Below are 25309 nucleotides of genomic sequence, written 5' to 3' on the forward strand. Positions count from 1 at the left end.
ACAATATTAAGTTGCTTTGAAAACACCTGAATAATAAAAATGGATGAATGATGATCACAATTAAATATAAGGTCTCCTTTGTAATATATACTCCTTGTAGCATGTAATGCTCCCCAAAAAGTGAAGCTCCTTTGCATCGTGGTTTATGCAAAGAGCTCACGTAATTATATCGATGCTTTTTGGTGAAGTGAATGAGTGTCCGTCTGTACGATTGGTCTTTGAACGCACCTCGCTTCAACGGCAGAACTTGAATGAACTTAAAGAAATAAAATGAAATATATCCTCTCTAAAAATTAAAATTGACTGACGCAAACGTGTGTCCTTCAAGTTTTTATTGAAAACAACATAATGCTGACGCCGTACCGCATTGGTTTTTCGCTTTCCAAACAAGGCGTGCTCGCTCCCGCGGCAGAGGAAACAAATCTGGCACCCATACTTGGACTGCGGGTGTTGTTATAGAGGAGGGGGCGTCGGATCCCTCTCCTCATAAAAAGAGGGTGTGTCTTTTTTCCGAATGAATGAACAGGATGATAAGCTTTGAAAGGGTCTCACAGGAGGGAGAGGGAGAGGGGTGAGCCGGGCTGCCCTGTTGTGTTTGGCTTGTGAGAAAGACACTTTTTGGAGGGGCCGCTGAGTCAGAGTACATGTTTTGACTGGATTTAAAACTGGACAATCAGCTACAACACTGTTTGGACTTGGGGGGCATTTCTGAGCGTGGTCAGACTTGGGGAAAGTCTGGTAACATTCAGTCTGTGTTGACGGCTACTCAATAGGATTCGGTGATGACGCTGAAAAAAGTGCGATTCAAGGTAGGAGAATGTTCACAATGTTTTTGGTAGTCGAGACGAACTTTTTGCTTTTATCTTATACATTTTATAATTATAATTTATAGTTAAATTATTTTAAGGTAGGAGCAGCTATCTGTGGTATACTAATGCATCGAACTGCAAATGAAAGTCAGAACAGCCTGCAATGATCACTAGACAGCTGTGATATGTACGCAAAAAGTAGATAAATAATTCCTTTCTGGAGGCTAAAACATCTTTTCCTGAACAACGATTCCCAACCCGTGTACTGAGAAATTATCAGGTGTATCATGGGAAACATACAGTTTTACTACACTGGGGCAAAAAAGTATTTAGTCAGCCACCGATTGTGCAAGTTCTCCCACTTAGAAGATGAGAGATGCCTGTAATTTTCATCATAGGTACACTTCAACTACGAGAGACAATATTATAAAAAAAATCCGGAAAATCACATAGTCTGATTTTTAAAGAATTTATCTGCAAATTATGGTGGAAAATAAGTATTTGGTCAATAATGGCTTCGATTTGGGGCTCCACGCAAGATCTCTCCCCATGGGATCAAAATGACCACAAGAACGGTGAATAAAAATCCCAGAAAAACTCGAAGGGACCTAGTGAATGACCTGCAGAGAGCTGGGACCAAAGTAACAAAGGCTACAATCAGTAACACACTATGTCGCCAGCGACTCAAATCCTCCAGTGCTCGAGACGTGTCCCCCTGCTTTAGCCAGTACATGCCCAGGCCCGTCTGAAGTTTGCTAGAGAGCATTTGGATGATCCGGAAGAGGATTGGGAGAATGTCATATGGAATGTCAACCTCAATGTAAAATATGTGTCTTTTCTCACTAAAGATGGTTAAACACTGTTGTAGAGTAAGATGAAGATCATCAGTAGATCCTGCCCTTCTCGGCCCATGTTAAAAATCTTAATCCTCTTGTAAGTCATAAGCTTCGGTAACCTCGAGAAAACCACTCAGAATGTGATTGAGCAAAGCTGACTTGGTGCTTGTTGGCTCTTCATTAGCAGTCTTGCTGGCACTGCAGTTCAAAGGAAAAACTGCTCAGTCTGGCCAGTGACACTAAGGCGATAATTACAGCTGAGCACAGGGACAGGAACAAGAGTTCACAGCTTCTGACTCACGACAAAATTAGGCGACTAATCTAAGATTTATCGTAAGAAACATTCAATCACAGACACTTTGTCACAACTTCATACACCGACGTCTGTCTGTCTGTCTGTCTGTCTGTCTGTCTGTCTGTCTGTCTGTCTGTCTGTCTCTGTCTGTCTTCCGTCCGTTCGTCCGTACTTCAGACAGACGTATGTACGTACGTTCATCCATCTGTTTACACCAGGGGTGGGCAAACTTTTTGACTCGCGGGCCGAACTGGGTTCTAAATTTGGACCGGAGGGCCGAACCAGGAGCAGATGGACGTAGTGTTTGTGTGAAGTAATATAAGCGACCTGTAAAGGTCATTGCATAAAAGATTTTGGCCTTTAGTAGGTAGTAAAGCATGGATATTCCAAACAAGTTTTTTGAAAACAAATGCATTTATTAACAGCATTAAAAAAAAAAAAAATTCACTAAAAAAACTGCTATCAGTGATTCTCATAAAATACGACACTGTTATTATGAATAACAGTCTCCATCACTTCAGTGCCTGCAGGTCAGATTAATGAAAGATGTTTATCTTATGAGATCACATCAAACGGCAAACATTCTGACCAAATATATCATCTTGAAGAATCGGTGAAAGCATACATCCAAATAAAGTAATCAAAACGGCAACACGGTGAGGGGTATCTGAACATCAGAGCAGAGTTTTAACTCACAAACACCTGGTAACAGAGGTGAGGAAACGGGAAACACTTCCTTAAAGTAAGCCTTAAGAACTTTACAGGTTAAGATTAGTCGCAAACAGGTGGTGCATCAATGTCCTTGAGCATCCTGCATTGTTTGAAAATGAGAATGGTCGCTAGTTTCAATCCCTGATATGTGTACAAATCATATTCAAAATGCATTTTTTTACAACCAACTTGAGAGCCTCCCCTTCATTTTCAGTGGGAACAGTGTTGTTGGTCTCCCTTTTTTGCTAGTGCGTCATAGTCAAAATTTGTTGTGGCAATTCTTAGGAGAGATCCGAGGTGTTGGTCCGTTTACCTCGATCTGTGACGGGTTGATGTTGATGTGGCTGAACGTCACGTCGCGTACGTCGAGCCAAATTGACCACTCTTTTTTAAACACTCGGCACTGTATCCACCTTGCTTTTCCTTGGGCGACTCATTTTAATAGAAAGATTCCAGGGGAAGGTTTGTGGGTGGCTTTAGCGTAAAACTGTATCTGAAAGCTCAGCGCGCGAATTACAAGAATGCTGTCGTCACAGCCCACGCTCTAAATTCGGGACTGATACAAATAGAGCGCGAGTGCGCCATGTCCGTACTACTGAGTACGTACACGCACTTGTGAGTGTGCACCGAGCTTTCTGACACGGCTTCCGGTAGTAAATGCGCAGGCGAGCGGTTCCCCATCTACTGGGGAAACGCAGTCATTGCATGCAAAATCACCAAATAAAAATGTTTAATAATACAATTTATTCAGGGTTGGCGGGCCGGATTAAACGGTCGCGTGGGCCGGATGTGGCCCGCGGGCCGTAGTTTGCCCACCCCTGAACTAAGGCCAAATTTTGTCATATTTACATCTTTAGCATTAGCTCTTGGCTTTCACAGTCCCTTCACTACGAAAACCCTTCACTGTGTGGTGCAGTTAAAAACACACAAATAGCCTTAATGGTAGCAATACAGTGTTTGTGAGACTTGGCTTCAGTAAAGAATCAGAGGTAATAATGAATTTGACAGCTCACCACTGCAGGGGTTTTACAAGCAAGACACGAGTACATGATTTATTACCACAATGAGTGTCGTGGCCATCAGGTGCTTGTGAAGTTCTGTTAAGAGTGAGCGGAAAATCAGAACACACGCTGACTCTGATGTTATTCCACCTTGTTCCCACTTTCACCTACTGTTGTTGTCAGCTGTTCCTGTCCTGCACAGAGGTAACACTTTTCCCGAGTAGTGTATCACAGAGAGAGGATGAGGGTTGATGGTAGCTGCCTTAAACAGGAGGCTGTACACAAAATCTATATTTTGGTAGCAAAAACATGCAATACACAGCAGGATATGGTGACTATAGTTGTGGTCAGCATATCGAGACTTTTTGAAGAATTCTATGCTTTTGATGGATGGATTTGATGTGGAAAAACATGTCAAACAAAGCCCTGACCTCAACCGCATCAAGTACATTACAGATCATTTATAAATACGTATGTATAAAAATTCCCAGAAACACACCTCAATATATTGTAGAAAATTATACGAGAAAAAGTTATATTTCTTCTTCCAAATTGTTATGTATGTATTTGGGAATTTAAAAAAATGTTGCATAGGCTACTGGACATTTCAAGAAAAGTTATCTGAAATCATCCCAAGAGTGTGTAGGTAAAAAGAAGTGAAATTAAGCCAAGGACAATTGTCAGTAGTTTTGTCAACAATTCAGATGAGTATGTACTGTGACTATTATAATTGTTGTTGATCCTCACAATATATCCACTGTAAATTTCAAGACTAATTGGGAACAAAAACAGCATTATGCTTAACAATTTGGAACAATGTAAAGCGGCAGCTTGGGTTCCCATCATGAACTTCAGTCTTTGTTGCGTACAGGACTGTACTGTCAGACTGTACACCCTTAAAATCATGCAGTCTGGAGTTCAACCCATTAACCAACAATCTTAGAAACTGATCTAGCAAGTAATAGTGCAATTCAAACCATATTACGTCCAATGTCGTAATATCAAAAGTTTAAAACCAAAAGGGTTAACCATTTGTTAAAAAAAATTAAAGTATCTTATAACATAGCTTGAAAGCATTTGTACAGAGAAGTATGTCAGAAAATTGTCAGCCTCCAAGGCTAGAATTCTATATGCATGTGTGGAATTTTCTTTCAGTAACTGTTCAAACAGCAACAAGTAGACTTTCCATCAAACTGCTTTGGAGCAGCATTTTCTTCTCACGCTACCCTGCTACATTCTGTCTGCCAATATCCGCTTGCCGTTCATCAAGGCATGTAAGCGCTGCTATTTTTATTATCGCATGTGTACCAGTGTACAATCATAAAATAAAATAAAATAAAATAAAATAAACATACACTTACAAATAAAAAAAACTGCTGACTTTGAACTTAAGCACATACAGACTTACAAATAAAATAAAATAAAAAATAATAAAATGAAATAAAGCTGCTGCATTTACAGTCATATTCAAGAGTTGTACTGTTTTACTTTAAAAAGTTATTCAAGTTGTTAAAGTTATTATTATTTAAAAAGCTATTGGTAATTGTTAGGTGCCTTTTTGGTTCTACATAGATTCCTGAAAAACCTTAATTGTCAAATTTATGTCAGTCATATTTAAACTGTAACAATTGCACTTCAGAAAGGCTTTATGTTGATAAGATAGTTAAGTCTTTCCAGAATCGGAGGACAATTCAAGGCACGAACATCATTGATTTTGTTTGATTGTATTAGAAGAAAACACAGGTAATGGTTACGTTTCCCCAGCAACTTGAAGAAATATTTAAAATCTTATCAAATTAAGAATGCCATTTGAATACTAATTTAATTTAACAGAGCTGCAAATCAATGCAGTTTTTTGCTTAAGAGTACATGCTGTGTTCCCTCACAAATTCACTAGCAGGTGGGTGTTAATATCAAGCCCTGACTCTTACAGTTTTGTGTTTTTCTGATAATATGAGTAAACCTTTTGCATTGGAGTGACAAACTCTATTATTGCTGAACACATTTTAAAACAACATGAAATCTACAAGAGGACTTTGGTCTGCTCGTGGTTCTCTGCAGGATTTAGCTTGAGACACTAGGTGACAGCAGTGTTCTTCCATCCGGTATCTAAACATAACCACCATCACCATCCTCCCCTTTTTCAAAAAATAAGCTAACCAAATAAATAAAATAAGGAAGTCTCGTTTCAAGTGGTACGACAGACCGTAACATAAAGACTGACATGTTGGACGATGCCGCCACTCAACAATAGTGTTGAATAAAACATTTCTGGTGGCACATTGCTCCCAGGCTTCTTGGTGATGGAGGTAGGGGGTGGGGGCGACATGTGGGAGTCTGATTCACCTCCCTCATTGTGTGAAAACATAATAAATTAAATGAATAAATACAGATAATGACCCACTCTCTCCAGTTGTTAACTTCTTTCTTCCTGTCAGCTCCGTTCCAATTGCTAGTTAATGTGCACTCTGTTTTTTAACCACTAAATAGTGTTTTCCAAGCTAATCGCAAAGTATACCGTCAGTTGACATTCGGGCCTTTGATGCTCCTAATGAGTGCTTCCCTCAGCTCTGCCCTCAGGTTATGCAACGCTGCATGTGTCTGAGAAGGCGGTAGTATTTGATTGGTTGCGTGGGTACCCTTGATGAGGCGCAGTGGGAGAGCACAACCAAATGTGTTTTTCATCAAAGATGAAAAGTGTTTACTGTCTCAGATGTCTGTTTATGCAAAGTCTAAACACATGTATTCACATCAAATGAGCACTTTACCTCGCCCACTCCCATCAGTTTATAGTTACCTGGAGTCTTATTAATTACTACACATTGTTGGTCTTGTGCAACTTAAACAAAAATGTGAGGTACTTTGCCACATCAGCAGTAAAAATCATAAAAAATGAAGACCAGAAGTTCACACTGATTTCTCATGAGTGTTCAAAGTTTTTGTTCCTGAAAAAAGATAGAATGCAAGGGCCACTTGACATTTTTCACCTTTCTGATGACTGTGAGAGAAATGTGTTTATTTAGCAAAAAAATCTACAAAATAAATCAAAAAGTCAAAGATGTTTCTGGATTTTGGGGTGGCCAATGTATCCCACTCGATCTGTTTTGTACTTAGCAGCAGCAGCAGCACCAGAATCCTTTCGGCAAAACAGTAATCTTTACAAAAGTGACTTTGACATTGTGGACAGAAAGTGGAGCAAGCAATTGTGAGTCACGCAGTTTGCTACTATTTATTCATAGTTATATGCTGAACACCTGCTATTTATTTTTCATTTTCTGAAGAATGTAGGAAAGGTATCATAAAGCATCAACACTACACATTTAGCATTTATACTGTACATTCATGAACCCATCCATCCATTTTCTGTAACGCTTGTCCCCACGGGGGTCACGGGCGTGCTGGAGCCTTTCCCAGCAGTAGGCGGGGGTCACCCTGAACCGGTTGCCATTATACATAAATGACTGTATTCAGCAGTTAAAATATTCCACACAACATTACACATGGGCAAACAGATATGCGCAGTCGCACTATACACAATGTAGATGACACATGCCAAGTAGCTGCATCGGGGAAATATGTATAATAATATAATATGCACTATACACAATTTAGACTACACACGCATAGGGGAAATAAATATAATAATATAATATATATACCACATGTGGTGTCATTTCACACACAAACATCACAAAGAAAAAGCAATCACACCTGTGGAGTAAAACTCACTGAGCTGCAGTCTCATCGGGTTTCTGTGAAATCTCGTGATGATAACTTGATAACTTGAATTTCAGGTCTTTTATTGGTTGTCATTTTGGTTGTCTTTAATTTTTAAAATGTTATAACTATAATTATGGGCTTGAAGGGGATGTCAAACCAAAAATGTTCTGTACAATAATATGTTGCACGTGCCCCCACTATTCTAAACACAGCAATCTGATTAATATTGTGTTTGTGGAATATGAGTTAAGCAGCAAGATTCTCTCATTTTTATCCATCACAGGGGACGGCCATTTTGCTACTTGGTGTTGACTGAAAATGACCTCACAGTTCCATGACCCAGGTCACAGCCAATCACGGCTCAGCGTCACAAAAATGGTGAGCCGTGATTAGGTGTTAAAATGTGGCTTAAAAATGACTGTAGTGTTAAAATAAATTTTTGTGATGGTGACAGTCTGACCCTCGCAAATATTACTATAAATATTATTTCCTGTGGGAACAAATAGGAGGTCAACCAATGTGGTCAGAACGTTTTTTTTTTTTTTTTGCCTAGAAGGTTCCACTTTATTAGCAGATTGTTCAGCCAGTCAGAGTCATTTCTGCTGCAGCTGTGTGATCTGAGAGAAACACTGATGTGTTTGCTTACACTTAAATCTCACCCACTCTGAAAGGAATGTCAAGCACGTAAGCATATAATACATAGCTTTTTATGCACGCATGTAACAGCCACAAACATTTGCACAGAGAGTCAAATGAGCAGTTTGGTCAAAATGAGGAAACACCACGCACATTTTATTTTGGTTCATTCTGATGAGGAATTCACCAAGATAGCCCAAAATATTATGTTCAAATTTTCACTTTGACACAGTTACAATTGTGCTAGGCTTTACTAGCACATACTCAACACGTTCAGTTAAGTGCATTCGACACTGAAGCCTGTGAGGCCTGTGAGAAAAAGAAAAGATAAATTATTATAATTATTTAAATGTATATGTATTATATAAACGTTCTTCACTCTATGCTGTACAATGAGCCATCACCCAGAAAGTAATTATTTTTTTAAACTGAGCCTATTTTTTAAATCTGGTCACTGACTGTAACCCGCCGATTTGTTATAACGTCTTACCTAACACACAAGTCCAGTTGAAGTACAACGATTTTTTTATTTTATTTTTGAAATGGAACACAGGACCATTTTATTCAGAAGAATGAATGCCTTGTGTCCCCATTTTGGGGCGAGGCCCACTGGACAGGAAGGCTCCGAGAATGTGTGTACGTGTGTGTGTGTGTGTGTGCGTGCGTGTGTGCGTGTATGTGTGTGTGTGTGTGTCTGTGTGAGAAAGAGCAAACGTAGACCAAGAGATTGAGAGGGAGGAGACCAACAGCAGCAGCAACAGCCAAACAGAGCGTGTCAGCAATGTGACGGCCACATGGCTTTAGTGTAGTGTGTGTTTTGACAGCAACAGACTATGTATGCGTGCGTGTGCGTGTGTGTGTGTGTGTGTGTGTGTGTGTGTGTATATGAGTGTGTGTGAATAAGTAAACCTGATGACAGCAGAGTGAAAACACACAAGGTTAGAAAGCTTCTTTTTAAACCACAGGCTGTTACATTTTTATAACTGTGCGACATCAGCAGTTTTCACTTCCATCTGCATGGTGGTGTGTTCACCCAGCAGACGTCCGTCATATATCTTCATCAGGTAACGTTGACACACAGTTGACACAAAGGATGCTCATTTTTGCAGACCTTTAGCTTATTTCTTTCCTTAAGGGCAAAGTGTGTACTTAGTTTATCAACTGTCCAGACACAACAGTTGAAGCTAATCTTGTCCAGAAGAGGCTCCCTGTTCAACCCTGAAAACTTGTCTAATGGCAGAGATTATATTTTTACTTTTGATACTGCAGAATGGAGAAAACAAGGGCGGTACAGTGGCAGGCTGGTTAGCACGACCTCCTCACAGAGGTGCAGTTTTGTGTCCGGTTGCATTTTCTCCCCGTGCCTGCGTGGGTTTCCTCCGGGTACTCTGGTTGCCCCCCACATTCCCAAAACATGCATGGTAGGGTGATTGATCACACCAAATTGGCTGTAGGTGTGATTGTGGGTGTGAAAGGTTGTCTACCCTGTGATTGGCTAGCAACCAGTTCAGGGTGTACCCCACCCAAAGACTACTGGGATAGGCTCCAGCACGCCCGCAACCCCCATGACAAAACAATGAAGTGTCAGGACTCTATTTCCGTAGACAGCACATGTGTGCGTAGGTGTAAAAACTGATGCATCTTGGTTATCATGTCATGTAGGGGCAAACTTCCTTTAGCGTGTTTGGGAAATGAACCGAGGGAGTTATGCTTTTACATGCCCCCCCAGAGCACCTCACAATTTGGTGTCCGAAAGTAGACTAAAGATTTGACAATCTGAAAGCAGGTGTAAATTGTGGTTGGGATTTTGTTGGATTATATCGAGGAACGGACAAGCAGATTCTGACCTTCACTGACGTGAAGTGGATGTTATTGTATTTCACTCTGAATTGTGCGGACAGCTATTGGTGGGTGTAATGGCTTGGTTTCACACACAGACACACACAGGTCCAACTTCACAGTGGCCAATTTGACATCATCTGCAAGTGGATAGCTTCTTGCGGTTCCTTTTAAATGTTCTTTGTGTGTGTTTTTGTCTTGCATAGACTCCAGCGATTCAGTATATGCTTCCATTCTGTAGACCATGCACCTTTCCTGTGCTGAATTTCAAGGGAATGAGGGGACGCTTTGAAGGGATGGGAATGAAGTCGGCCACAACAGTGCACATGCCCATTTTTAACTTCAGTTGTCAATGAGTATACCAAAGGAAGGAAAACGTCCTCTGCGTGCACAACTAACAAAAATAGGGCCCTTGATTTTGATTTGGTCTTGGTTTATGTTGTCAATATGTATGATCGCCCTTAAACACTGCTTGATATCCAATTTAGAAGCAAAGAAGTGGGGCATAGCACGTGTTGTTTTGGTACCTCATCAAAATATTTCTGACAGTGATGTCTGGATTTAATTTCTTATTTCCATCTGGTTTTAATATCTGTTTTGAAAAAACAGAGTTCCAATGGTAGTATTTAACAGTCATCCATTTATTACCGTATTGGCCCGAATATAAGACGACCCTGATTATAAGACGACCCCCTCTTTTTCAAGATTCAAGTTTGAAAAAATACTTTTTGAACACCTAATTTAATTTTCTTACAAAAAATAATTACAGTACATCTGAAACAAATGAGCCTGTCGAGCTCTTGAAAGCGGCCGCTTGAGGACCATGGAAAGCTTTTCTCTGATTGTGAGCATTAGATAGGCGATCTTTTTGAGCTCTCCATCTCCGTACATTACACTCTGTGACACCATATTTCACAGCCGCTTTGCAGTTGTTTGAAGACTCTGCCTCATTTATCACCCTCATCTTGAAGTTTTCATCATAACAATCTCCTCAGCTGCCGGTTAACCTGGCCGATCTTTGACTCACTTTTCTCCAGATTGTCGCTACGTTTCTGTTGGGGAGCCTGAGGACTGTGTGGGGGTTGGCTCTCTTTTCTTTCTTACAGCTATTTTTTATTTTTCTTCTTCGTGCTACCGCTATTTTTATTTTTATTCTTTGTGACAGGGGTTCGCTTTGGCCTGGGGAGTTAAGTTCAGCATTTGCTTTAAAGATATCTGGCGCCATCTAGCGTTGTGAATGGGTATAATGTCTAGACCCCGAATGTAAGACGACTCCCATTTTTTCAGTCTTATTTCAATGGAAAAAACACCGTCTTTATATTCGGGCCAATACAGTATATCAGGATGAGTCTTCCCACAGCCTGTTTCATAGGCAGAGGTAAGAAGGCTTGTACAGGGCTGCTTGAAACCCAGGCCCCTGACTAAAAGAGAGCAAGGACCTATTTTTCACATTCTTGGCAGAGATTGTGACCGTGCAGCGTTCCCAGACTGTAGCAACTCTCCAACTGCTGATAATAAATTATTTGTTACGTGACATCATTTTGTTACAAGCACGATTGAGCCAATACACTGGCACTCTATAAAACCCCCACTCACTGTGTGTGCACTTGTGTGGAGTCGTAATGCCCATTTGGTTGCGTGGACACTTCTGCTGGTCACAACAATTACCACCTTCAATGGGATGAGACTGGGAAAAAAAATCAGTTTTTCATAAGTGAAAAATATCATATATCCATGTGAAATACAAATAGATGGATAGAGAAAATGGATACATGCTGTCCGTTTGTGGTGCCTTATTGATGTGTGTGTGTGATGTGGTGGAAGGAAGTTTTAAAGGTTGCTGACGTCTACCAAATTGTATATGTTGTGGCCTGGATATGAAATTGCCAATCTCATATCAGTAAGTGCTTTGTTGATGAATTTATCGCACAGGCAACCCATTGAAATCAATATGATGTTCACTTTCCAGCAGACACAGACCTGCAGATCAGTGTTCTCCCCACAATATTTTTAAAAACTCTGGCCAAGCACTTCACCCCAACAACATAATAATCATTCCCAGACACTCCATGCTATAGTCATCTGCAGATTTTTTTCATCCATTTGAAAATATTTTCTGGAGCATCATCTTGTGTTCCTTTAGCATTCTGCCTTTTGTGCTCCTTAAATATCAATTCTGTGTATAGTACTGTGGACCATGGACAAACTCAAGATTATGGACTTTAAGAAGCTATTTTTGTGTGTAGAGATGATCTCCCTCCATGTACTTCAATTTTGAAGACTCTAAATTGTCTATCGTGTCTACCATATTGTCACTGAAAATGCATAATAACTCGCTCGAAACCTTCCTATTATGTTTTGGTTCGTATTGATCAAAGTCACTCATATCTGTATTGAGAATGAAGCTGAAACAAAAGACATCCATGTACAGGAACCTCAATGAAATCATCAGTTATTGAAAGCTTCCAAAGGCTGGACAGTGCGCTGTGAGTAACAGTGCCTGAACATGATGTCAGTTTTATTTTGAGACATGAGTGAAGTGTTTAGGTGTGTTTTTTATCTATTGGAGACTGGGACTGGAAGTGGAGAAAACAGAACAAGTGAGTGTCCATCCTGATATAACTTTAAAGAAGTATTGAGTAACTGTTTCCAGGGGTCGATGAATGTCCATCCAGTGTCTTTGGGCCGAATGTCAAGACACAGAGAGGAGTCTGTGAGCATGTGTGCTCCCTGGTTCACTTTCCATGACTCAAAAGGATATCCCACACTGCCTCCCTCTCAGCATTGTTTCTCCGCCCCTCACTCGCTCCCACCTCCGCTCCATTCCTCCCCTTTTTTCATATAGTTTACTGCCAACAATGTTCAATCCTGCAACTGACAAAGCTGGATAGACTCTTACAGAGCTAAATATGGATTTCGGGTGGGTGAACTAACCCTAGGATGAGTTTAAAGCTAAGAGAAGAAGGAAAAGGGTAAGTGAACGAAGACAAGCAAGCTGGTTGTTTTAGTATGAGGGAAATTTGTTTGCAATTCATTGAAGGACTCAAATAAATGAGGTGAGCTTATAGGTTTGAATAATTAAACTTGAATAAATCCAATTGAAACAAACAATAAAATGTTAAACTGCATGAAAACAGATACTGTATTGAGAATAGAGAATTTGGGTATTAACATATGTATTCGTAGTCGTTGCACTGATAAAATGTATATGTAGATCTGTGTTAAGAGAGCAGAGGGTCATGAGCATACATCTTTGGGTGGCGGGGGGGGCGCCCTGAACTAGTCACCGGCCAATCATACCGACGGACAATTTGGAGTGGTAAATCGGCATGTTTTTGGAATTTGGAAGGAAACCTGGGTACCTGGGGGAAACCCACGCAGGCACGGGGTGAACATGCAAACTCCTCGCAGGAAGGCAGCCGTAATCGAACCCTTTTCCTCTGAACTGTGAGGTGGACATTATAACCAGTGTTCCACTGTGCCACCGTCAGTTTAGACTTGACAAACCAAATTTAATCAAAATCAATCAATCGTTCTATTGATCATTCTATCGATTAAACAACTAATCCCCCCTCATCCCCACCACACATGCACATTGCCCAGCTGACTATTTTTTGGGGGTGTGGCGGGGGTTAGAATATTTTATATTGATAATCACACATCTACAAACAACCCTTAAGTTTGCTAAGGTTAATAGAGCGGGTCATCAAAAGATGACATGATTATTTGCTGCTTTGGTGGGGCTAGTTTGTAGTGACTGAATTGCCAGTGATACGTTGGCATTCTTTACGAGCTCTACTCAGATCATGCTTTCCACATCATCATTTGTGTGCTACTTTTTCAAATGATTCAACACGATTGTTGTGCTCTGTTTTGCTGCATTTTTTCTCTTTGTTGCCTTAAGTGCAGGGTACAGATTGTGCCCCTAATGAGACTGTGTGCCCCCCATCCCCAGTGCCATCTGCGCTTATGATTCAGACCTTGTTCTTAAATGAATTTTTTGACTGGGATTAAATTTTGGAGACACTTTTTGAAAACCCTTCCTCCACACACACTGTCAATGGGCAACTTGATTGCCTCTTGCATCTGCTGATGGCAAATAGCTTCATTTGCTTTTACAAAAATGACAACAATGGCCTAGTTTGGTTTACAACTGCTCTGCAGATGTGTCCTGTATGTCTTTCATCTTAAGTGTGGACCAGAATGCATTGCTAAGACAGTCTTGCAGGATTGCTGTTGACCAAAGAGCTTCTCTGTGTCCCCAAGTGTAGAATGCATTCAATTACCAGTACTGGTGCAGCAATGCTATACAGAAAATAAGTCAATGATAAGTAAAAGTGATGACCAATACTAATCACAGCATCTCAATTGAGTTGAGGTCAAGACTCTAAATGGGCTTCTCCAAAATCTGTATTTTCCTCAGATGATACCATTCTGATGTTGATTTACTTATGTTATTTTGGGTTGTAGTACTGTTAAATTATACTTTAATTAGCCAGTAGCTTAATTTAAATTGTCAAATGTGTTGATGAACTTGGGAATCTATTATTCTATGGATTATAGCAATGCATCCAAGTCTTGAGTGAACAAAGCAGTTCCAAACTTAACCCTCCCTTCCTCATATTACGCAGTTTGGGATTCAGTTTTGACGGTTATGTGTTATGACTTTTTTATTTCAAACAGCTCACCTTTGGTTTCACTTACTTTTCTGTTGACCATCAAGAGGCTCTTTTGCTAACTTTAAACCCGCGGCAATGTGACATTTTATTATCTATGACTCAGAATTGGTGATTTAGTTATTGGTTGAATTAGAATTGGTTGTGAAAGCTTATAGAAATTGGGGTTCACATACTCTTGATACTGGAAGAGTAATTTGACATATAAACTTGCGAGGGAGAAACAACACATCAACAAACTGGTTGCCATAGTAACACTGAGCAGACAAGCATCGTGTGAGCGTGACACATTTCCTGATATTTTACAACGTTGTGTTGTATACTGCTCTTGAGAGCAGAGGTGGAAAAATAAAGATTGAGTCATGGCAATAGATCAGAGTCACGTCAAAGTTGACGTTTTGCTGTGTTGAAATGCAGATGAAGTCATTCACTTTGGACAGCAACAGTTGATCTTTCATTGAGCCAATCATGTCTCTCTTTCTCAGAGACAACAGTCCGCTAATGACAGACCATATATGTCCTCTGCTCGTTTCACATGAGCTAACTGGTTATTTCACAGCTGTAATGACAAACTGGAAATGACAAAACAGGTTTACTGCCTCATAGCGTCGCATCAAGCTATTTGTCTTCTCGTTACATCCTAATAACATGTATTCCCGGGAGAAAGGTCAGCTGCAACACATGGTGGTTTTCAGCTCGCTCAACTCATCTCCATTAAAAATTGTTTCACTGGGTGGTAAAGGGGGCAGGGAGTAGATATTTTGAACCCTTCACAATTGAGTATCAGGAAGAAATGGACTCTACGCACTGGTGCGTTTGGAAGAGATATATTATTTATGTAGTTGCTTATCTGAGGCCATTCTTGTATGTGTACATGTGGAGTGTATAGTATGCGTGTGTTTGAGAAATAACAGCTGGTATGTTAAGCTGTTAGTAGTGGCACCCCTCCAACGGATGTAATGAATCTGTGTTTACTCTTTTTACGGGCTATTGATGACACTAGGTGTGTTTCGATGGACAAATTAATTGGCATACTGACAAAATACTACATTCTCTCCACTTTCTCATGCTCGTGATTATACTAAATGATTGTCAGTGTGCTTAGTTGAAGGTTTAATTTTTGTATCTCAAGAAGTAGATGTAAAAATGTCATTAAAAAAATATTGTCTACGTCCACAACAACAAAATATGAACATTCATCCATTCATTTTCCATACCACTTATCCTCACTTAGGGCTGTGGTTAAGTTGGAGCTGACCCCAGCTGACTGGGCAAGAGGCAGGGTACATCCTTGACTGGTTGCCGGCCAATTGCTGGGAAAATATAGACCAAAAAAAATCACAATCACATTCACACCAAAGGACAATTTAGAGTTTTCAATGAACCACCCATGCGTGCATGCATCTAACCATTTGACATGCACTACTAGCCTACCACCCAAAGACAGTAGAACGTTTTTTACTTGAAGAGCATCAAACAAAATGTACCGTATTTTCCGCCCTAAAAGGCGCACCGGGTTATAAGGCGCACCTTCAATGAACGGCCCATTTTAAAACTTTGTCCATATATAAGGCGCACCGGATTATAAGGCGCATAAAATAGAAGCTATACTGCATCAAACTGAGGTTGACTAGGGTTGCGGTATGCATCCACTAGCCAATAACCAACGAGCCCTCTGTAAACAATCGCGTTTCTCAAACGATCTCCTATAAAATGATCAGAACTGACTAAAGTTCGATCTAACGCATTGGTACTACTTACCTATGTTTCCCTTCCATATCGATCCGTAGATTTACTCGAAACATTAACAGAGCAGCCTATTTTGACATGAAATAGCCTGGTACGTATAGCAGCTATCGCAATAGCATTAGCCATCCGCAAAGTCTCACGAGCCTCAGCTCGCAATCTCCCATGAGCCTCAGCAAAGTGTAAACAATCGCGTTTCTCAAACGATCTCCTATAAAATGATCGGAACTGACTAAAGTTCGATCTAACGCATTGGTACTACTTACCTATGTTTCCCTTCCATATCGATCCCTAGATTTACTCGAAACATTAACAGAGCAGCCTATTTTGACATGAAATAGCCTCGCGGGCACAACAGCTATTCGGTGACGCCCCCTGACTACAGTTGCCGTAATGCTGGGAAGCGATGCGACCTTGTAATTTACTAGTCGTACTAAAACGTACTGAAACATTTTGGCAGAGCACTGTGTACAACCAGTATGGATCAACAAATTCATCAGTTGATCCATATATAAGGCGCACTGGCCTATAAGGCGCACTGTCGGCTTTTGAGAAAATTTTAGGTTTTTAGGTGCGCCTTTTAGGGCGGAAAATACGGTAAGTATAAGATTTAGACTACAGATCAATTAAACCTACATTCTAATATATAATTCTGATACATTTATTTTTACTTCAGTTCCAGTCAATCGTTATCATCTTCACTGAAAGGGAGCAAAACTATTTAAAAAAAAATATTGAGCCCACTTTTGAAAGCACGGACATGAGACAGAATCTGACCTCGAACTGTCATTGACAGGATATAAGACACTGGCAGTGCTCGCCACACAGGAAGTCTACATATAGTGACAGTCATCTTCTTCCTCTCTCTCACACTCCATGCTGAGGATTGCACATCCCTTTTTGGACTACCAAACAAGGAAGTTGAATTCATAAACAAATACAATGTTAGCCTCTTAGCATAATTGACGAAGGCATTTTTAAACATGTTTTAAAACAGGAAAAAACATAACAAATTCAACAAGTCAAGTTACCGTTTTTTTCCATGTATAATGCGCCCCCATGTATAATACGCACCCTAAAAATGGCATGTCGATGCTGGAAAAAAGCCTGTACCCATGTATAATACGCACCCAAATTTTGACTTTTTTTTTTATTTATTTTTATTTATTTTTATTTTTTTTAAAGTCCCAATGATCGTCACACACGCGCCTGGGTGTGGTGAAATTTGTCCTCTGCATTTGACCCATCCCCGTGTGATTTTGATCCATCCCCTGGGGGAGAGGGGAGCAGTGAGCAGCAGCGGCGCCGCGCTCGGGAATCATTTGGTGATCTAACCCCCCAATTCCAACCCTTAATGCTGAGTGCCAAGCAGGGAGGCAATGGGTCCCATTTTTATAGTCTTTGGTATGACCCGGCCGGGTTACTTAAGTCCGTAAACATAAAATTATTTCAGAAAAAAGATCATCTTTGGGAACAACCGGATGTTATTCTGCCGGTCAGTATCACTGCGCATGCAGTAGCAAACTCGATAGCGAAGAAATATGTGAGACTCTCAACGGGATCACCAATATTTGAGTGATGTTCCAGTTATTTATCACAATTATTTATTATTATAATAATAATATATATAATAATTATTTATTTATTATTCACAATTGTCATGGTGATCTTTCTGGTGATTTCTTAACTAGGCTGGATGTATTTTTTTTGTTGCCGTTGATTTCTCCGACTGCCCAGAAAGGCACCACCGCGATCAGTTAGGTTAAAATGAAAAGAGAGGAAAGTGACGTTGTAAAGAACCATCCGTGACAAGATTTTCTTCAAAAATTGTTGCACCATGATTTTCTTCACAAAAAAAAAAAAAAAGAAAGAAAAAAAAATAAAAATAAAAAATAAAAAAGAATTGTACCCATGTATAATGCGCACCCCAGATTTTAGGACAATAAATTAGTTAAATTTTGCGCATTATACATGGGAAAAAACGGTACTTGTGGATTGCGTTTTGACTCCTCTTTTGGTTTAAACAAAGGAGTTTAAGAAATGCCAAGTCAATGTACTTTCAGACCAATGTTGAAAAGAGTGCTATCGAGAGGAGTGAAAAAGATGAACAAAACTGGTTCATGAAGCAATTTCGAAGCTTCATTTTTCCATCCCTACTAACAACCATTCTCTAAGTGACTTGTACTCATGTGTTTGTGTGATCCCCATTGCACTGTAGGTGTGTAAACAAACCTGTCATGTGCCCCACTCTTCTTTCACATCTTGTGTTCTGCCATGAAAATTAAAGCACTCTAAATCAAACAGCACGTTCAGAAGATCCTTCTTATATTATTATACATATATATATTCTTATATGTGAAATTTCCTTGGTACATTATGATTAATTATTTGATTTGATTTAGATATTAATGAATTTGATTTGGCAACAGACACACACACATGGCCTGTGGTAGACCACCTTATTGTTGATTGATATCACCATCTGGCTAGCATGTCTGGAACAAACAATAAATCCTTAGAGACATTTAGTTTTCCATTACGCTATATTAGTCTTTAAAAAGCGAGGAATGCGATTTCTGGGCGTTTCCGGTGATTCTGATCAACTCTTGAGGGCGTGTTTGTTGTATGCTTGAGTTCAAATTGGTCTATGATGCCTTTCCAGTGTGTGTGTGGGTATGATTGTGTGGTCAAGTATTTTGGGGTGCTTCTCAGTAATTAATGAATAGCATAGCCCCAGATAAGAGCCGGCTTGTTGAAATATTACTACTTTTTATTTAATATGCCTAATATTGTTATTAGAAACAGTTACCTTGAAAAAGTCATTAGTTTATTATTTATATAGTATTAGTTATTTTACAGATTACTTGACTTTAAAAAACTTAGTTGCTTACTAATTACTTGATTTTAAAAGAAACCAAGTTATATAAAAAGTTACTTTATTAGTTACATTGAACAGATTTCGACAACTCTGCATAACAAACGATTGACAGATTTTCCAATACTTGATTTTGAACTGTGATATTTAAGAATAAAAAAAATTATATATTTAATTAAAAATATTACCACCATCTTTTTTTACTTAACATAAGTGATTATTTTAATTTTAAAATATGACTGTGGAGTTTACGCTTTTTACATTTAGAATGTATATTGTATAATGATTAAATTTGGGACCTCATCGAGTCAGTGCTCTTTATGTATCTTTCTGTTTAAGCTCAATGGGGTGTGATACGTATGCATTAGGGGTGTAAATCGCGGGTTTTGTCACGATACGATATCATATCGATACAAAGGACACGATACGATTATTGCCGATATCTTAAAGCCTGCTGTGATTCATTCACGATACATCACGATATAGTGCTCCACGATCGATATTTTTTATTTTTATTTAAAATAAAAAATATAGAACAATATCCTGATTTATAACAATTCATACGCAAAATCAACAAGGTACTGCAAACTCTTTATTTAGGAAATTACAAGAGTATTGTAGTATACAAAGTGCTTATTTTAACACTGAACTTTATCAAATTCCTATATTTTTTCTCATATAAGTAAAGAAAAATGAATATTCTTTCTTTTTTTGTAATACCATTAACTTTAAAGTGCATTACTGAACTATTTATTTACAATAATTTTAATTGTCCGTTGAGCCATCTTTTCTTTGGAATCCAAAGTGCTTCCAAACGAATGACTTGAAGCCCAAAGGGGAGCGAATTTCCTCGTCTTCTTGGACACTAGCCATAGCACCAGCCCAGGAGCCGCGTAGTTGTCGGCTCCCCTTTCACGTGCCTGCTCTGCTCACAACACAGCACGCCGCGTACTGCTCCCGGAAAGAGGAAGCAAGCAACAATGAACTGGATTTCAAAATAAAGTCGCGTCTAATGTCCGAGGTCAAACACGGCGATATAAATCGATGTTTACGTTTAGCATCGATGCCAATAAATCGTAGAGCATTATATCGATTAATCGATGTGTATCGATGAATCGTTACACCCCTAGTATGCATTATTTTGACGTATTGGAAATGTTTTTGAAAGTAGATAATGCTTTGTCAACAGCACAGTGTACAACGTACCAGATTTTCTTCTTTAGATGTCACAAACTCAATATAGTGACTGGATTTTCCATCTTGAAACTTTCTCTCCTTCCTCCTTTGCTATTGGTCATGGCACATACGTGATGTCATTCTCTCAGGTGGGTATGGTAAATTGTGAAGTCCCAGAATATCTCTACCTCAAGCTGTTAACACTGTAGTTCCCCTTTCTTAGGTATTCCATAATGTACAGTTGTTTGCTGGGTGTCTTTATCTAGGAATTACTATATTGTATTATATTATTAGTTAATTATTACCGTAATTTCCGGACTATAAGCTGCTACTTTTTGCACAAGCTTTGTACCCTGCGTTTTATAGTCCGGCGTGGCATATCTAAGGAATTTTCATAGCTTTTATGATATTTTAAGAGGATTTGCGTTGGTAATACAGGTAATAGAAATGAGGACATTTCATTTAAAACACCTGCATCTTATAGTCCGGAGCGGCTTATATATGAACGAAACAAGATTTTCCCCTAATTTTAGCTGGTGCATCTTTTATTCAGGTGCATCTTATAGTCTGGAAATGATGATAGTTTTTTTACACATTTGAAACCACTTCATGGCGTATGTATGTTTTGAGCAAATCTTGTGAACTGCTTGTCAATATTGTTAATCACAACAATAACAAATAAAGATTTAGCAAAGTAACAGTTGTCAGATCACTCCCTTAAGAGAAGTACTGCATTAGATTAGTGTTTACTGTAAAATAAGGTTATATTAGAGTGACATATTACTTTTTAATGCGTTATAGCACCACTGTAAATTATAAAGACCTTCAAATAAGGTACATCATTTTATCCTGTCCCCATCCTCACATGTGTAAAGATTTTGTGTAAAATGTGACAAGAAATATAAATTATAGAGAAGAGGCGTATGAGCAGCATATCTACCCTACATAATATAGTCATGTGTGGCTATGTAAATTTGCCCTTCAGGCGATGTTTACTGCATTTCTGTGGTTGCTTCGTTCTAAAAACAATGTATAATTTAGTCAAAACAGCAGAGAAATCTTCCACTGTTGGGTTTCTAAGTGGCGTACCGAATCATGTGACATTCAAGAAGGCCACCAAAAATGTGTCTCGAATGACACATTTTTGTGGTAAGGCACAACAGTTCTCCCTCATCATCACCCATTTCAATGGAAATTTATTTGTTTGTCTCTGTTTTGTTCACAGGCGTCTCACTTCTCCCTAATTCATACACATTTGCAACTCGGCTGACACGTTTACCACTTCGAACAAAACAGCACAAATTTACAGTTTGTGTTGTTTGGTTTTCTTCAGTTTATCAATACTGTACAAAAAACACATTATACTAGTACAAAAGTATTTAATAACAAGACAAAATCATAAACATTTAAAGAGCTGAACAAGTGAGATGAAAAATGTTTTGTGAGTCTGACCAACCAATCAGAGGACAGGTGAATTTTGACATTTCATGGGTCAGTGCATGGTGGAAAAAAGAACAACTAAAGAAACAAAAAATTCAACAACCACATATACCGGAAGCATGTACCCAAGAGGAAAAACTACAAAATAGAGAATCAACTGTTGGGAATTAATTTATACAACATGGAGTGGATAGAATTTTGGTTTTAAATGTAGGTCAGTGCAAATTATAGGTCAGTAAAAAAAGAGGCTTCAAGCTGTTTATTGCCACTCCCAGTTCAGGTTTACTGTCAAGCTAAAAGTAAAACAAAGAGAAGTCCACATTGTGTTTTTAAAACAACCACAACGCATGCCCTAAGAAAATCCATCTATCCATCTTCTGAAATGCTTTTCCCTAATAGGATTGGGGGTGTGCTGCTGCCTATCCCAGCTGACTTTGGGCGGTATGCAGGGTACATCCTACCTGAACTGTTTGCCAGCCAGGCGGCCAAGTTGCATGCAGCAGAAGGTGTGGCACAATGCCTATTTAAGCACAAAAGGACATTAAAAAATGAAATCAAACATTTTTATACATTTATATTTATTTTTGACAAAATATTGCCATAAGAAAAATGTCAAAATACCGGCAATAATTTCAGTTGACTCTATCCCGAGGGTATTTAATCGTTGTCTTTTATTCATTTATTCATTTTGCGTTGTTCAGCCTGTTCAGGGTCATGGGTGAAACTATCACAGGTGATTGATGATGTCAATGATTCACTTGGGATTTGTATTTATTTGCTTGTGCTATTGATAATAATGATGGTGAGAAGCTGTGAACACTTTGGACTCTTCACCAGTCAATGACAAGGCACATATACTAGACCAACAATCACCTTTATAACTATGGGGAATTTAGAGCCTTCAGTCAACCTGACATGATTGTTTTTTGAATATGACAGAAAAAAACCACATGAAAACTCAGTGAGATCACCTCTTGATTGTGAAGCGGAAGCTTCAATCTGCTGTACGACCAAACTACTAAATTGTTTTTATATGAACTCACTAAAATGTCAATAGCTAAATAGGACGTGAAAGCAACGGAAATGAAAAATGTGACGTTTTGCAGTCCAACTTTCAACCACCACATAAAATTGTCACCAAAGGACAGATGGCTTGGCCGAACTCCTGTTCAAATAAATTTTGTTGCCGCAGAATACTTTTAAGTTACACAAGACCACAGATTGACGATTAGAATCATTCTTATGCACATCAAAGGCAACAGCACAAATAATGCACAGTGACTGTGAAGACTATATAGTCTAAGTGTAGTTCTGTGACCTTTTTGCAACTCATAAATTGTTTTGGCTGCAAATCTGTCACTATCTGCTGTACCCACAGTATCAGTCCATCCAGATTTTTTGGCAATGCATCTTCTTTCTTTCCTTCTCTTCTTCCCTGCATTCCAATCCTGAGCCTCCCCCTTGCATTCATAATCCAAATTAAAAAGAGGTTTTCTCATGCATGAGAGGAGAAACAGGCCTACTCTGCAAACAATGTGAGGCTTTCTGGATTGGCATGAGAGCAGAGATTGAGTGAGGGAAAGAAAGGGAAAGAAAAGAATATAGCGATGGAGGGTTTCTGGGGGAGAGACAAGCTGTTGAAGTCAACTCCCACAGTCTGGGAGCCAAAAGCTTTGGTGTGGTGGGAACAAACCTTCCACATTGCACTAAATTGATGATTGCCTTGTTTATTATTAATATTCATATATTGCATGATTATGAGAGCGGCACAGTGAGCCACTGGTTCGCACGTCTGCCTCACAGTGCAGAGGTTGCTGGTTCGATTCAGGCGCCGGTCTTCCTGTGTGGAATTTGCATGTTCTCCCTGTGTCTGCGTGGGTTTCCTCTGGATACTCCAGTTTCCTCCCACACGCCTGACTTGTGTGCGGGCAGTGTAGGATCAATTCCCGCTCAGTGGCTTCAAGATATCACCAACCATCAGATCAAAGCTGTTTTCCTTATTCATATATATGAAATCTAATCAGAGAGAAGCTTATTTTCGTGTTGAATATGGGTTAGTTACCCAAATCTTATTTCGCAAACCTGATAAAATACATCAAAGGTTCTACAAAAAAGAAAATTTGGCTCTTTTTAAAAAGAAATCCTGGTTCAACACATTTCATTGACACTGAAAACAAAAATCAATGGATAGGCAAATTTACTTCACAAATACTGCAATAATAGTCCCCATTACTGTAAAAAACAAATAAGACAAAAAATTTCTAGGTAACTAGGTGAATTCACTTCACAAATGCTGCACTACTACTATGCAGGGCTCCACTGTATTAAGGAGACAAGTGGCTGTCTCATTGTCATGGCCAATGCCAAATCACCTCCTTTGACTTGTTTACAGACCGGAACTGTATTCGTTTGACCAATTCTTTCTTGGTGCCCTCGTACTGACCAGTAACTAGACCAGGATGTACTTCATCTCTCACTCAATAGTAGCCCAAATGTGACCCTAATGAGGACGTGCACAAAAAAATGGATAGATTGATGAATCAGCCTTCTCTGTCCTACCATCAGATAACTTTATATATACTATATTGTTCTCTCCTTTCATACCATTGTTTTCATACTACCACATGTCCATCATAGTTTCCGAATGCTCTCTCTCTCTCTCTCTCTCTCTCTCTCTCTCTCTCTCTCTCTCTCTCTCTCTCTCTCTCTCTCTTACACGCACACACACACACCTGCACACCTACACACACACACACACACACACACACACACACACACACACACACACACACACACACACACACACACACACGTATGTCACTTGGTTCCTGTCGTCTTTGAAGCTTCCAGCCAAGAATGTAGGTAGTTTTAGTAAAGAGGAGCAAGCAGCAACAGGTCCACCTCCTGAGCATTTAAGGATACTGTTATGCTAACATCTTGAGACAAAGAAGAGGCATTTCCAACAGACAATCTCCGCTTCATGGGAAAGAAGCACTGTTGCTGGATTTGTACTAAGTTTATTTGGACGTGTCCAATCTTATCGAGGTCACACTGACAGATTGAGCCAGCGACAGGTCCACCATGACGGCTTTGCATTTACTGGACAATTGGAAGAAGGTAAATACCATTTATAGATTAGAGGACCACATTAAATCTCAGGGCTTCCATGATTTTTCCCCACTTATTTCACTATTGCATGAAGTAGTTTGACTTCTGGAACTCTTGAAATCTGTTTAGTGATTTACTGTTCAAGGCTGAATCAACAGAATATGGGGGCTGTCTGGAGAGGAAATATGTTGATCTTACAGCAGGCTTGTGTTATCTGGAGGGCAGATAACATTAGAAACATACTTTCCTACCCTGCTGCATTTCATTTCAAGCACGCAAATATAGTACTCCCATTCCCTGTTTGTATCAATCATGTCTTTTCTAACATTGACTCTGGTTTCAACCACAAATGAATTTAACGCTTTCTTACACATACACAGCTCAAAACAGAATCGCACCATTTAATTAGTACTCTACTGAGGATTTATTAATGGAAACTTC

At 39.4% G+C, this 25309-nt stretch overlaps 1 protein-coding gene across 13 annotated transcripts in view; it reads left to right on the plus strand.

Annotated features, from left to right (window-relative positions):
* Positions 1–561: 561 nt before the first annotated feature.
* The window catches only part of phldb1b (pleckstrin homology-like domain, family B, member 1b), a 98163-nt gene continuing 73415 nt past the window's right edge, over positions 562–25309 (plus strand). For 4 of the 13 annotated variants that reach the window (XM_037268341.1, XM_037268346.1, XM_037268351.1 and 1 more), the window contains exon 1: positions 24527–24877. In XM_037268341.1, the coding sequence (XP_037124236.1) occupies positions 24842–24877 (36 nt within the window). In that variant the 5' untranslated portion in view covers positions 24527–24841. Of the gene's footprint in view, positions 810–8997; positions 9073–12673; positions 12820–24524; positions 24878–25309 lie in introns of those variants that run through there. The other 9 variants (XM_037268338.1, XM_037268344.1, XM_037268348.1 and 6 more) reach the window with 6 other exon arrangements.

Source organism: Syngnathus acus, chromosome 13 (assembly GCF_901709675.1).
Source record: "Syngnathus acus chromosome 13, fSynAcu1.2, whole genome shotgun sequence".
Classification (NCBI taxonomy): Eukaryota; Metazoa; Chordata; class Actinopteri; order Syngnathiformes; family Syngnathidae; genus Syngnathus; species Syngnathus acus.